At 43.9% G+C, this 15,111-nt stretch overlaps 1 protein-coding gene across 7 annotated transcripts in view; it reads right to left on the bottom strand.

The window, feature by feature from the left end:
- The window catches only part of PAPPA2 (pappalysin 2), a 201,065-nt gene that overhangs the window by 81,465 nt on the left and 104,489 nt on the right, over positions 1–15,111 (bottom strand). For all 7 annotated transcript variants that reach the window (XM_069981707.1, XM_069981709.1, XM_069981705.1 and 4 more), the window contains 2 exons: positions 10,315–10,507; positions 6,269–6,390 (listed from right to left, as the gene is read on the bottom strand). In XM_069981707.1, coding sequence (XP_069837808.1) covers positions 6,269–6,390; positions 10,315–10,507 — 315 coding nt within the window. The remainder of the gene's footprint in view (positions 1–6,268; positions 6,391–10,314; positions 10,508–15,111) is intronic.

Genomic DNA, 15,111 nt, shown 5'->3' with positions numbered 1-15,111 from the left:
GCACTGTAATAATAAGGCAGTAATGCGATAATAGTGCCGCAATGTAATAATAAGGCAGTAATGCGATAATAGTGCCGCACTGTGATAATAAGGCAGTAATGCGATAATAGTGCCGCAATGTAATAATAAGGCAGTAATGCGATAATAGTGCCGCACTGTGATAATAAGGCAGTAATGCGATAATAGTGCCGCAATGTGATAATAAGGCAGTAATGCGATAATAGTGCCGCACTGTGATAATAAGGCAGTAATGCGATAATAGTGCCGCAATGTGATAATAAGGCAGTAATGCGATAATAGTGCCACACTGTGATAATAAGGCAGTAATGCGATAATAGTGCCGCAATGTGATAATAGTGCAGTAATGTAATAATAGTGCCGCAATGTGATAATAGTGCCGCAATGTGATAATAGTGCAGTAATGTAATAATAGTGCCGCAATGTAATAATAAGGCAGTAATGCGATAATAGTGCCGCAATGTAATAATAAGGCAGTAATGCGATAATAGTGCCGCACTGTGATAATAAGGCAGTAATGCGATAATAGTGCCGCACTGTGATAATAAGGCAGTAATGTGATAATAGTGACGCAATGTAATAATAGTGCAGTAATGTGATAATAGTGCCGCACTGTGATAATAAGGCAGTAATGCAATAATAGTGCCGCAATGTAATAATAGTGCCGCAATGTGATAATAGTGCAGTAATATGATAATAGTGCCGCAATGTGATAATAGTGCCGCAATGTGATAATAGTGCCGCAATGTGATAATAGTGCAGTAATGTGATAATAGTGCAGTAATGTGATAATAGTGCCGCTATGTGATAATAGTGCCGCACTGTGATAATAAGGCAGTAATGTAATAATAGTGCCGTAATGCGATAATAGTGCCGCAATGTGATAATAGTGCAGTAATGTAATAATAGTGCAGTAATGTGATAATAGTGCCGCAATGTAATAATAGTGCAGTAATGTGATAATAGTGCCTCAATGTAATAATAGTGCCGCAAAGTAATAATAGTGCAGTAATGTGATAATAGTGCAGTAATGTGATAATAGTGCAGTAATGTGATAATAGTGCCGCAATGTGATAATAGTGCAGTAATGTATTAATAGTGCTATAATGTAATAATAGTGCCGCAATGTGATAATAGTGCAGTAATGTGATAATAGTGCCGCAATGTAATAATAGTGCCGCAATGTGATAATAGTGCAGTAATGTGATAATAGTGCCGCACTGTGATAATAGTGCCGCTATGTGATAATAGTGCAGTAATGCGATAATAGTGCCGCAATGCGATAATAGTGCCGCAATGTGATAATAGTGCAGTAATGTGATAATAGTGCCGCAATGTAATAATAGTGCCGCAATGTGATAATAGTGCAGTAATGTGATAATAGTGCCGCACTGTGATAATAGTGCCGCTATGTGATAATAGTGCAGTAATGCGATAATAGTGCCGCAATGCGATAATAGTGCCGCAATGTGATAATAGTGCCGCATTGTGATAATAGTGCAGTAATGTGATAATAGTGCAGTAATGTAATAATAGTGCCGCAATGTGATAATAGTGCTGTAATGTGATAATAGTGCCGCAATGTAATAATAGTGCAGTAATGTAATAATAGTGCCTCAATGTGATAATAGTGCAGTAATGTGATAATAGTGCAGTAATGTGATAATAGTGCAGTAATGTAATAATAGTGCCGCAATGTGATAATAGTGCTGTAATGTGATAATAGTGCCGCAATGTAATAATAGTGCAGTAATGTAATAATAGTGCCTCAATGTGATAATAGTGCTGTAATGTGATAATAGTGCAGTAATGTGATAATAGTGCCGCAATGTAATAATAGTGCAGTAATCTAATAATAGTGACGCAATGTGATAATAGTGCAGTAATGTAATAATAGTGCCTCAATGTGATAATAAGGCAGTAATGTGATAATAGTGCCGCAATGTGATAATAGTGCAGTAATGTGATAATAGTGCCGCACTGTGATAATAGTGCAGTAATGTGATAATAGTGCCTCAATGTAATAATAGTGCCGCAAAGTAATAATAGTGCAGTAATGTGATAATAGTGCCGCAATGTAATAATAGTGCCGCAATGTGATAATAGTGCAGTAATGTGATAATAGTGCAGTAATGTGATAATAGTGCAGTAATGTGATAATAGTGCTGTAATGTATTAATAGTGCCGCAATGTGATAATAGTGCAGTAATGTATTAATAGTGCTATAATGTAATAATAGTGCCGCAATGTGATAATAGTGCAGTAATGTGATAATAGTGCCGCAATGTAATAATAGTGCCGCAATGTGATAATAGTGCTGTAATGTGATAATAGTGCCGCAATGTAATAATAGTGCAGTAAGGTGATAATAGTGCAGTAATGTAATAATAGTGCCTCAATGTGATAATAGTGCTGTAATGTGATAATAGTGCAGTAATGTGATAATAGTGCCGCAATGTAATAATAGTGCAGTAATCTAATAATAGTGACGCAATGTGATAATAGTGCAGTAATGTAATAATAGTGCAGTAATGTGATAATAGTGCCGCACTGTGATAATAGTGCAGTAATGTGATAATAGTGCCTCAATGTAATAATAGTGCCGCAAAGTAATAATAGTGCAGTAATGTGATAATAGTGCCGCAATGTGATAATAGTGCAGTAATGTGATAATAGTGCAGTAATGTGATAATAGTGCAGTAATGTGATAATAGTGCTGTAATGTATTAATAGTGCCGCAATGTGATAATAGTGCAGTAATGTATTAATAGTGCTATAATGTAATAATAGTGCCGCAATGTGATAATAGTGCAGTAATGTGATAATAGTGCCGCAATGTAATAATAGTGCCGCAATGTGATAATAGTGCTGTAATGTGATAATAGTGCCGCAATGTAATAATAGTGCAGTAAGGTGATAATAGTGCAGTAATGTAATAATAGTGCAGTAATGTGATAATAGTGCAGTAATGTAATAATAGTGCCTCAATGTGATAATAGTGCTGTAATGTGATAATAGTGCAGTAATGTGATAATAGTGCCGCAATGTAATAATAGTGCAGTAATCTAATAATAGTGACGCAATGTGATAATAGTGCAGTAATGTAATAATAGTGCCTCAATGTGATAATAAGGCAGTAATGTGATAATAGTGCCGCAATGTGATAATAGTGCAGTAATGTGATAATAGTGCCGTAATGCGATAATAATGCCGCAATGCGATAATAGTGCTGTAATGTGATAATAGTGCAGTAATGTGATAATAGTGCCGCAATGTGATAATAGTGCAGTAATGTGATAATAGTGCCGCAATGTGATAATAGTGCAGTAATGTGATAATAGTGCCGCAATGTAATAATAGTGCCGCAATGTGATAATAGTGCAGTAATGTGATAATAGTGCCGCAATGTGATAATAGTGCCGCAATGTAATAATAGTGCCGCAATGTGATAATAGTGCAGTAATGTGATAATAGTGCCGCAATGTGATAATAGTGCCGCAATTTGATAATAGTGCCGCAATGTGATAATAGTGCCGCAATTTGATAATAGTGCAGTAATGTGATAATAGTGCCGCAATGTGATAATAGTGCCGCAATGTGATAATAGTGCAGTAAGGTGATAATTGATGTAGCCGTAACATATATAGGTGAGTTAATTTCAAGCTTCCCCATTCCTGCTCTTGCACAAAGGTTATTACTAGAGATGAGCGAACCTGGAGCAGCTGGAGTCCATCCGGCCCGATCGTTCGGCATGTGATTAGCGGCGGCTGCTGAAGTTGGATAAAGCCCTAAGGCTATGTGGAATCCTGGATATAGTTATTGGCTGTATCCTTGTTTCCCAGACAACCTTAGAGCTTTATCCAAGTTCAGCAGCCCCCGCTAATCAAATGCCGAACGATCGGGCCGGATGGGCTCCAGCTGCTCCAGCGTCGCTCATCTCTAGTTATTACCCTACGCTGCTTCCTATTCTTATTCTGTACCAGGAATATTACACATATCCAGACTCAAAATCAAGACTTTTTGGCCATTTCATAAAGAAACCGGAAATTTTCTTTTTCACTTGATCTTAAAAATGAGAAGTTGGAGATGGAAGAAATGTCTTTGCTCCCACTTTCAGGATAGTAACCATGAAGCTATTGTGGCCCCCGGTCCTGGAGTGGGCTTCTGAAGCTATTGTGGCCCCGGTCCTGGAGTGGGCTCCTGAAGCTATTGTGGCCCCGGTCCTGGGGTGGGCTTCTGAAGCTATTGTGGCCCCGATCCTGGGGTGGGCTTCTGAAGCTATTGTGGCCCTGGTCCTGGAGTGGGCTTCTGAAGCTATTGTGGCCCCGATCCTGGGGTGGGCTTCTGAAGCTATTGTGGCCCCCTGTCCTGGGGTGGGCTTCTGAAGCTATTGTGGCCCCTGGTCCTTGAGTGGGCTCCTGAAGCTATTGTGGCCCCCGGTTCTGGGGTGGGCTCCTGAAGCTATTGTGGCCCCAGTCCTGGAGTGGGCTCCTGAAGCTATTGTGGCCCCCGGTCCTGGAGTGGGCTTCTGAAGCTATTGTGGCCCCGGTCCTGGAGTGGGCTCCTGAAGCTATTGTGGCCCCCGGTCCTGGAGTGGGCTTCTGAAGCTATTGTGGCCCCTGGTCCTGGAGTGGGCTCCTAAAGCTATCATGGCCCCGGTCCTGGAGTGGGCTCCTGAAGCTATTGTGGCCCCAGTCCTGGAGTGGGCTCCTAAAGCTATCATGGCCCCGGTCCTGGAGTGGGCTCCTGAAGCTATTGTGGCCCCGGTCCTGGGGTGGGCTTCTGAAGCTATTGTGGCCCCTGGTCCTGGAGTGGGCTCCTGAAGCTATTGTGGCCCCGGTCCTGGAGTGGGCTCCTGAAGCTATTGTGGCCCCAGTCCTGGAGTGGGCTCCTAAAGCTATCATGGCCCCGGTCCTGGAGTGGGCTCCTGAAGCTATTGTGGCCCCCAGTTCTGGGGAGGGCTCCTGAAGCTATTGTGGCCCCGGTCCTGGAGTGGGCTCCTGAAGCTATTGTGGCCCCGGTCCTGGAGTGGGCTCCTGAAGCTATTGTGGCCCCTGGTCCTGGGGTGAGATCCATCACAGATGGGGGGTCAGCCGCCTTCTCTACCTATTCTCAGCGCTGTTATTACACTCAGCAGATTTCTCCTCCGAATAAGCTACAACAGCCGATCGCCGGAGAAGGAACAGGGTGAAATGCCAGAACTATAACTAATATGACATTTCATGGAAATTTTATTGGAAAGCAAAGTACATTGGTCTGAATTCCACCCAATGAGTCAGGATTCCTGGAAATTTTACTTGTGAAATTAGTATCAATATTATTCCCTTAGTACTTGTAATTATGTTCTATTAGGATACGGTAACATTTAGCCCTCGGATACGCTATTCCGGTTAGTGACCGGGAGATGGAACCCAAAGGCTGTAAAAAATAATACGTGAAATATCTCAGTCCGGTCATTGTAGAAATTACTTGGTGTACAACAAAAACAAGACGGCACAGAAGCCCTAAAATGGAGAAAACAAGTTCTGTCCGAGCAAGAACCAAGAAGAGTCTCTTTTATCTGCTACCTCATGTTTGGCCGCACCACCATTGTCTCCTTTATCTGCTACCTCATGTTTGGCCGCACCACCATTGTCTCCCTATCTGCTACCTCATGTTTGGCCGCACCACCATTGTCTCCTTTATCTGCTACCTCATGTTTGGCCGCACCACCATTGTCTCCTTTATCTGCTACCTCATGTTTGGCCGCACCACCATTGTCTCCTTTATCTGCTACCTCATGTTTGGCCGCACCACCATTGTCTCCTTTATCTGCTACCTCATGTTTGGCCACACCACCATTGTCTGACAATGGAACCCTACATGATGGCCAAGCTCCAAGATGAGACGCTGTCCAATGGAAATGAAGTGGACCAATACTTCTAGGTTCTCGGCAGATCACACTGCAACAAGACTTGGCGGCTCTCTCCAAGTTCTTCTTCCTCCAAATCCCAAAGTTAAAAACAACTAAGGACACAAATTTTACAGAATTTATGCTAAAAATGGCCCATAACCCAATGTGGGCTTCAGTAGTGTAGGAACCCCCTTTGTCCTCTGTAACACCTCCAAGGTTAGTCTCGCGTCATTTATACTTGTCGTACCTCTCGGAGTGAAGCTACAACGCCTCAGATGTATCTTCCCAGAACCAATTCTCATAACAGAAGAGCTGACTAGGACTATGGACGATATTACCGGCAATCTGATCACTTACCCACGGCTTCTTCAGGGGTCCAGTAGCCAGAATTGTCACACGCCCGGGGTGAGGAGGCCTGATATGCGTATTGTAGGAACGATCCATCAGACGCACAAGACTCACAAGTAGATGCGGAATCCCTGGTAATAAAAGGGGGAGATATTCTTATACTGGAGCTGCCACCACCATGAGGCCCCCAGAGGAGCGGCACTTTCTGCACTCACAATCCATGTGCTATGTGATGGGACTGCAGGTGTTGTGACTGTGCACCTGATATAACATGGCGGATGGGCACACCATGGAGCGAGCCCTCGGGGATCTGGGTTTATTTTCAGCCTCAACCAATGTTTTTTCTACCATTTTGTAAGTTTTTTTAATCTGTTTATTGCATTGTTGTTTTTTGCTCTTACAGCAAATACTATAACGCTATCGGTAAACCAGCGATTTCTGGGGCCACATACGTAGATGGAAAACATTTCTAATGAGACAGAAAAGGGAGGACGTAGTTCATCATTATTGCTGTAAGATGATTGACTGAATAGGATTAAGCTGCAATATTTCGACATTTTAATAGAACTTTATAAACAATCCTTTGTGTGAACCAGGACGGAACCCACCTCGTAGCCCCTGCAGTTACCGTTGTCTTTCCTACCTGTGTAAAGAATCCGTCCGTTGTAAGAACATTGCCGGAAACCTGTCCACACCGGTTTATATATAATGATGTGCGGTCCCAATAGACGGTACGACATAGGTACTGACGGACAGCAGCAAATAGCTGGAGCACATTGCAGGACACGCTTATAGACAGCTGGAGACTAATTCTATGGAACTGGCCTCTAAGTTCTTATTGTGCAGAAACGTTATGGATAGAGGAGTGGCGTCCACGGCATAAGAGGTGAGTGTGGCTAATATGTGGCAGACGGACACGAAGGCTTCCAGTCTATGCTTCCATGTTCTATGAGCTGATGCAGTGATTGGGGGAGACAGGAGATGAAGATGGCTGAATGTTCTCCTGGTCACAGTGTGTAAGGAACAATAGTGTGCCCCCTCAGGAAATGGTGGTGTATAACAGGATACACAGTGGTACCTTGGTTTAAGAGTAACTTGGATTGAGAGCGCTTTGCAAGAAGAGCTCACAGTTTTTCAAAATAGTAACTTGGTATAAGAGCACTGCTTTGGTGTAAGAGCTCCCTGTACTGGGTGGGAGGGGGAGTGGGGCATGGTCTGCATAGCGGGGTCTACAGCCCTGTACTCTGACCCAGGAAGTCTCCCTCACCTTCCAAATGATAGCAGATCCACTTCAGGCTGGGGCTTACATCAGGGGACAGGACCGTGGGGGTAATCTCTCCATAGCTGTAACCCCTCTCTCCCTGCAGTCTCTGTCAGTCCTGATTGGTCCATGCTGAGAACACACCCTTTCCCCATTGCTGTCATGTGACCACACAGACCTCTGACAGCAGCCCTGCTTCTCTGTTCTAGCCAGTTGTACTACACTACTGCATTATGGGGATCTGCACCTCCATCCTGTATCTACAAGCTGCTGCTGTGTTATCAGGGTTATACAGTTACTATACATTATATACCACATGCTGCTATACTGTACAGTAACTTATATATCACATATCCAGCTGCTTCTGTGTTATCAGGGTTATACAGTTACTATACATTATATACCACATGCTGCTATACTGTACAGTAACTTATATATCACATATCCAGCTGCTGTGTTATCAGGGTTATACAGTTACTATACATTATATACCACATGCTGATTGCTATACTGTACAGTAACTTACATATCACATATCCAGCTGCTGTGTTATCAGGGTTATACAGTTACTATACATTATATACCACATGCTGATTGCTATACTGTACAGTAACTTATATATCACTTATCCAGCTGCTGCTGTGTTATCAGGGTTATACAGTTACTATACATTATACACCACATGCTGCTATACTGTACAGTAACTTATATATCACATATCCAGCTGCTGCTGTGTTATCAGGGTTATACAGTTACTATACATTATATACCACATGCTGCTATACTGTACAGTAACTTATATATCACATATCCAGCTGCTGTGTTATCAGGGTTATGCAGTTACTATACATTATATACCACATGCTGCTATACTGTACAGTAACTTATATATCACATATCCAGCTGCTGTGTTATCAGGGTTATACAGTTACTATACATTATATACCACATGCTGCTATACTGTACAGTAACTTATATATCACATATCCAGCTGCTGCTGTGTTATCAGGGTTATACAGTTACTATACATTATATACCACATGCTGCTATACTGTACAGTAACTTATATATCACATATCCAGCTGCTGTGTTATCAGGGTTATAGTTACTATACATTATATACCACATGCTGCTATACTGTACAGTAACTTATATATCACATATCCAGCTGCTGTGTTATCAGGGTTATACAGTTACTATACATTATATACCACATGCTGATTGTTATACTGTACAGTAACTTATATATCACATATCCAGCTGCTGCTGTGTTATCAGGGTTATACAGTTACTATACATTATATACCACATGCTGCTATACTGTACAGTAACTTATATATCACATATCCAGCTGCTGTGTTATCAGGGTTATACAGTTACTATACATTATACACCACATGCTGATTGCTATACTGTACAGTAACTTATATATCACATATCCAGCTGCTGCTGTGTTATCAGGGTTATACAGTTACTATACATCATACACCACATGCTGATTGCTATACTGTACAGTAACTTATATATCACATATCCAGCTGCTGCTGTGTTATCAGGGTTATACAGTTACTATACATTATATACCACATGCTGCTATACTGTACAGTAACTTATATATCACATATCCAGCTGTTGTGTTATCAGGGTTATACAGTTACTATACATTATACACCACATGCTGCTATACTGTACAGTAACTTATATATCACATATCCAGCTGCTGTGGTATCAGGGTTATACAGTTACTATACATTATATAACACATGCTGCTATACTGTACAGTAACTTATATATCACATATCCAGCTGCTGTGGTATCAGGGTTATACAGTTACTATACATTATACACCACATGCTGCTATACTGTACAGTAACTTATATATCACATATCCAGCTGCTGTGTTATCAGGGTTATACAGTTACTATACATTATACACCACATGCTGATTGCTATACTGTACAGTAACTTATATATCACATATCCAGCTGCTGTGGTATCAGGGTTATACAGTTACTATACATTATATAACACATGCTGCTATACTGTACAGTAACTTATATATCACATATCCAGCTGCTGTGGTATCAGGGTTATACAGTTACTATACATTATACACCACATGCTGCTATACTGTACAGTAACTTATATATCACATATCCAGCTGCTGTGTTATCAGGGTTATACAGTTGCTATACATTATACACCACATGCTGCTATACTGTACAGTAACTTATATATCACATATCCAGCTGCTGCTGTGTTATCAGGGTTATACAGTTACTATACATTATACACCACATGCTGCTATACTGTACAGTAACTTATATATCACATATCCAGCTGCTGCTGTGTTATCAGGGTTATACAGTTACTATACATTATACACCACATGCTGCTATACTGTACAGTAACTTATATATCACATATCCAGCTGCTGTTATCAGGGTTATACAGTTACTATACATTATATACCACATGCTGATTGCTATACTGTACAGTAACTTATATATCACATATCCAGCTGCTGTGTTATCAGGATTATACAGATACTATACATTATATACCACATGCTGCTATACTGTACAGTAACTTATATATCACATATCCAGCTGCTGTGTTATCAGGGTTATACAGTTACTATACATTATATACCATATGCTGCTATACTGTACAGTAACTTATATATCATATATCCAGCTGCTGTGTTATCAGGGTTATACACTTACCATACATTATACACCACATGCTGCTATACTGTACAGTAACTTATAGTGTAGCACATAGAGTCTCTTACCTCTCGTACAGTTCTCCGCTGATGGGCGGCAGCCATCGGATGGTGATAAAGTTCGGACCCTGTCTCGTTACTATTGGAGCAAAAGGAACAGGTGAAGGTTTCTGGGAGCGAGTCCATCTCTGATATTTGAGATCCAGGTAACAATGCATCCGGGCCACCTGGTTCGGGGTGAAGCTGTTGGCGCAGTCGTCATCTGTGATGGGAAGAGAGAGGACTTGGGATCAAATCCAGAACATTCATAATATATGCGATATATAATATACAACACAGTCATCTTCTGCTGAGATGTATGCAGTGCCAGGGTTCCCCACAGCAGCAGCCGCTCTCCTCCAACCTCTTCTGCTGAGATGTATGCAGTGCCAGGGTTCCCCACAGCAGCAGCCGCTCTCCTCCAGACTCTTCTGCTGAGATGTATGCAGTGCCAGGGTTTCCCACTGCAGCAGCCGCTCTCATCCAACCTCTTCTGCTGAGATGTATGCAGTGCCAGGGTTCCCCACAGCAGCAGCCACTCTCATCCAACCTCTTCTGCTGAGATGTATGCAGTGCCAGGGTTCCCCACAGCAGCAGCCGCTCTCATCCAACCTCTTCTGCTGAGATGTATGCAGTGCCAGGGTTCCCCACAGCAGTAGCTGCTCTCCTCCAGACTCTTCTGACTGAGATGTATGCAGTGCCAGGGTTCCCCACAGCAGTAGCCGCTCTCCTCCAACCTCTTCTGCTGAGATGTATGCAGTGCCAGGGTTCCCCACAGCAGTAGCTGCTCTCATCCAGCCTCTTCTGCTGAGATGTATGCAGTGCCAGGGTTCCCCACAGCAGCAGCCGCTCTCATCCAACCTCTTCTGCAGGATCTCCGAGAAGGACATGGGGCCTGGTTTCCCCTCGTGTCGTTTTACACCCCTGCACCATAGAATTTATTTGCAGATTTGTAATTTCCATATTATTTCCTGTTTTATGAAATGTAAATGTCATCATTGTGTAGATAGCCCTTCAAGGATGAACACCGTGACCCTGGACACTGGGTAATCTTACATTAGGAATAGTGTTGAGCGAGTACTAAAATGCTCGGGTGCTCGTTACTCGAGACGAATATCTCCCGATACTCGAGTGCTCGTTTCGAGTAACGAACCCCATTGAAGTCAATGGGAAACTTAAGCATTTTTGCAGGGGACCCAAGTTCGGTAGAGGGAAGGTCGTGTGAAAACCTGTCAACCTCAGAAAATGATGGAAACACCACGGAAATGGACAGGAAACAGCAGGGGCAGCTTGTATGGACGCCTCTGAGGCCGCCTAATGCCACCATTATGCCTAATTCTGGCCAACAGCTGTGGGATACAATGTGTTGGTGGCTGCACCTATATACACTCTGTGACACCCCCTTACACTGAACAAGCAGTAGTGAGCTTAGATATATCTTGTGTAAGAAATACAGAGATCAGGAAATATAGTAGAGGTCCCAATATAATAGTACTGAGCACTTCTTAGGGGGGTGTATACAACACCTAATGCCCCCTTTCTGCCAGCAGCCGGTCACCACAGTGTGCTGGTGAAATCGCGGTAGCAGCACTACAACTCCCAGCCAGCAGTCTGTAGTAATAGTATTAATAAAAGGTCTGTGTGTTTGTATTGCTGGTATATACCCGGCCTACTGGAAGGCTATATCCTACACTGACACTCTCCCTGACCAGCAGCAGCTCTCTCCCTGATCTCTCACAGCATGCGTCTGAAGCCAGCACTGCCCCCGCCCAGTTTTATATGGCAGGGTCATCTGATCTGACCAACCAATCGCTGCTATCGACATGTATGGGTCCCACGTCATCCCAGGATGTACCAAAGAGTCTCCTGCATGTTTATTGGCTGAGAAATAGCGCCCAAACTTATCGGAAACGGATGATGAGATTTTCTTGAGTATCGCGAGATGCTCGTCCGAGTAACGAGTACCATCGAGTACCCTAATACTCCATCCAGTACCAAGCTCGGACCAGCATGCTCGCTTGTCACTAATTAGGAACAACCAGAGCGCCTGCCGATTCCAAATCTACAGAATAACCCCTTCAGGGTCAGACATTTTAAGGACAAAGACGTTTTCAGTAATAATTAAAGGGGTATTCCGAAGTCAGGTTATACAATGCGAATGCCGCAGAGGCATAAAGCGTCACTAACCTGTCTGCCTCTAGTTCTAAAACCACCAAAAATCCATTTATGTTATGTGTCCATATACTTTACACTGATGCCGGCTAAACTCACCGCTGGCAGAGGGTTTGGTTGACATAAAATAATCGATGACAATTATTTCCAGCCGTTGTGCATTGAAATCAATGCAATTTTCAGTGCAACAACGGCCTTTCGTATGCTGTGTGAACATAGCCTAATAGAGCATTTCATGCAAATTATTAATTGTAGGAGCGAGAAAAAACTCTTTCAGGCTATGTTCACACACTGAATAAGCAACGGCCCTTCTTCTGAATGTTAAACAACAGCCGTTGTTGCAGTGAAACTTGTATTGATTTTAATGCACAATGACCGGAAATAATTGACATGTCAATTACTTCCATGGCCGTATTGAACAATGGCCGTTGTTCGCATTGATTTCAATGCAACACATTTTTTGATGACAAGAACTGCCGTTGTTTTGAAGAGCAACAACGGCCGTACTTGTCATAAAAAAATATGTTATGTGAACATAGCCTTATATTGTTACTAGAGATGAGCGAGTAGTACTTGACTGAGTAGCTGACTGATGGAAAGCTATACTATTCGATATATTCATATCTGAGGATCTGACCAAATACGCAGTAAAAATTAGTTCCCCTCCCACCATGGTTGCGGCTTTTTTTCAAGCCAATAACTGCAGGGGGTGGTGAGGGGCCCAAGGAGCACACTGGCATCCCAGGAACAGTTTACATTCATTGGCTGGCTTACTCATGTGACCTCTAGGGTAGAAGAACTTGGCTTTTCCTGCTCGTCGTCAGACGCCATCTTGCAGCTAGTCAGGGAGAGAGGCTGGAGTAGGGAGAGGGAGGATATAGCTGATTCTAGGCAGGAAAGACCCCAAACTACCCACAGAACAATATGTATGTAGTATACCAGAGCGCAGTTCCTGCGGCCGGGCTTAGGGTGGCTCCTGTCCACAAGTGGTTTATTGTATATTCTATAAGGTAAGATGTTCTTATGTATTCTATGTAGCAGAGTAACTGGCCGGCAGAGAATGGGTTACACCCCTCACACACTACACAGACTGTTAGGGAACAGTGACACCTACAGGCTGTAGTGGGAACTGCTTTGGGCAGTGTAGACTTTCCAGCTCTTTCCAGAACCTGCTAGAAGGTAGGCGGAGCAGCCTCCTCACAAACCCCAGCTGTAGCAGGAAGTAGTGTTCTGTCAGTGTGCAGGGCAGCTGGGGGCCGTTCTGTGGCCTGGTCAGCCGGACAAGCCTGTCAGGTGCTAAAGAAGGTGAAAGCTATAAAAGAGAAGGAGAAACTGAACAAAATTAGAAGGAAAGCTGGAAGTTAGAGAGAGAGAGAGAGAGAGAGAGAGAGAGAGGGGGGGGGGGAGAGGGGGGAGAGAGAGAGAGAGAGAGAGAGAGAGAGAGGGGGGAGAGAAAAAGAGAGGGGGGAGAGACAGAGAGAGGGAGAGAGAAAGAGAGGGGGGAGAGAGGGGGGGGGAAGAGAGAGAGAGAGAGAGAGGGAGAGAGAGAGAGGGAGAGAGAGGGAGAGAGAAAGAGAGGGGGGGAGAGAGGGAGAGAGAGAGAGAGGGAGAGAGAGGGAGAGAGAGAGAGAGAGAGAGAGGGAGAGAGAGAGAGAGAGAGAGAGGGAGAGGGGGGAGAGAGGGAGAATCTACAGAGACACAAGGTGCTTCTCTGCTGTTAGTGGGAATCCTCAGGACAGGAAGCATAAGCAGGAGGACCTGAGTATACTGGGACGCAGAGGTAACTGAGGCCTCTGTGCCATCTCTTTCTAGGATTCAAAGGGGAGGTTGAACAAAGACCTTTGATACTTCTAGGACCTGCAAGTTGTGGCCTATGGCCCGGCCTAGATACTAAGCAGAAAGCTGCCCAGCTGACAAGGAGGGAAAGACTCAGGCACCATTGGAGGAAAGGTCCACAGGATAGTTATAGTCCAAGGTCTGAGGCAGATCATCTCTATACACACCACCATCATCCCTCCACACACCACCATCATCTCTCCACACACCACCATCATCCCTCCACACACCACCATCATCTCCCCACACACCACCATCATCTCCCCACACACCACCATCATCCCTCCACACACCACCATCATCTCCCCACACACCACCATCATCCCTCCACACACCACCATCATCTCCCCACACACCACCATCATCTCTCCACACACCACCATCTCCCCACACACCACCATCATCCCTCCACACACCACCATCATCTCTCCACACACCACCATCATCCCTCCACACACCACCATCATCTCTCCACACACCACCATCATCTCTATACACACCACCATCATCTCTCCACACACCACCATCATCTCCCCACACACCACCATCATCCCTCCACACACCACCATCATCTCTCCACACACCACCATCATCCCTCCACACACCACCATCATCTCTCCACACACCACCATCATCTCTATACACACCACCACCATCTCTCCACACACCACCATCATCTCTCCACACACCACCATCATCCCTCCACACACCACCATCATCTCTCCACACACCACCATCATCTCTATACACACCACCATCATCCCTCCACACACCACCATCATCCCTCCACACACCACCATCATCTCCCCACACATCACC

This window comes from Dendropsophus ebraccatus, chromosome 8 (genome assembly GCF_027789765.1).
Source record: "Dendropsophus ebraccatus isolate aDenEbr1 chromosome 8, aDenEbr1.pat, whole genome shotgun sequence".
Taxonomy (NCBI): Eukaryota; Metazoa; Chordata; class Amphibia; order Anura; family Hylidae; genus Dendropsophus; species Dendropsophus ebraccatus.
Note: the sequence above shows the minus strand (reverse complement) of the source record. Positions and strands in the feature narration are given on the sequence as shown.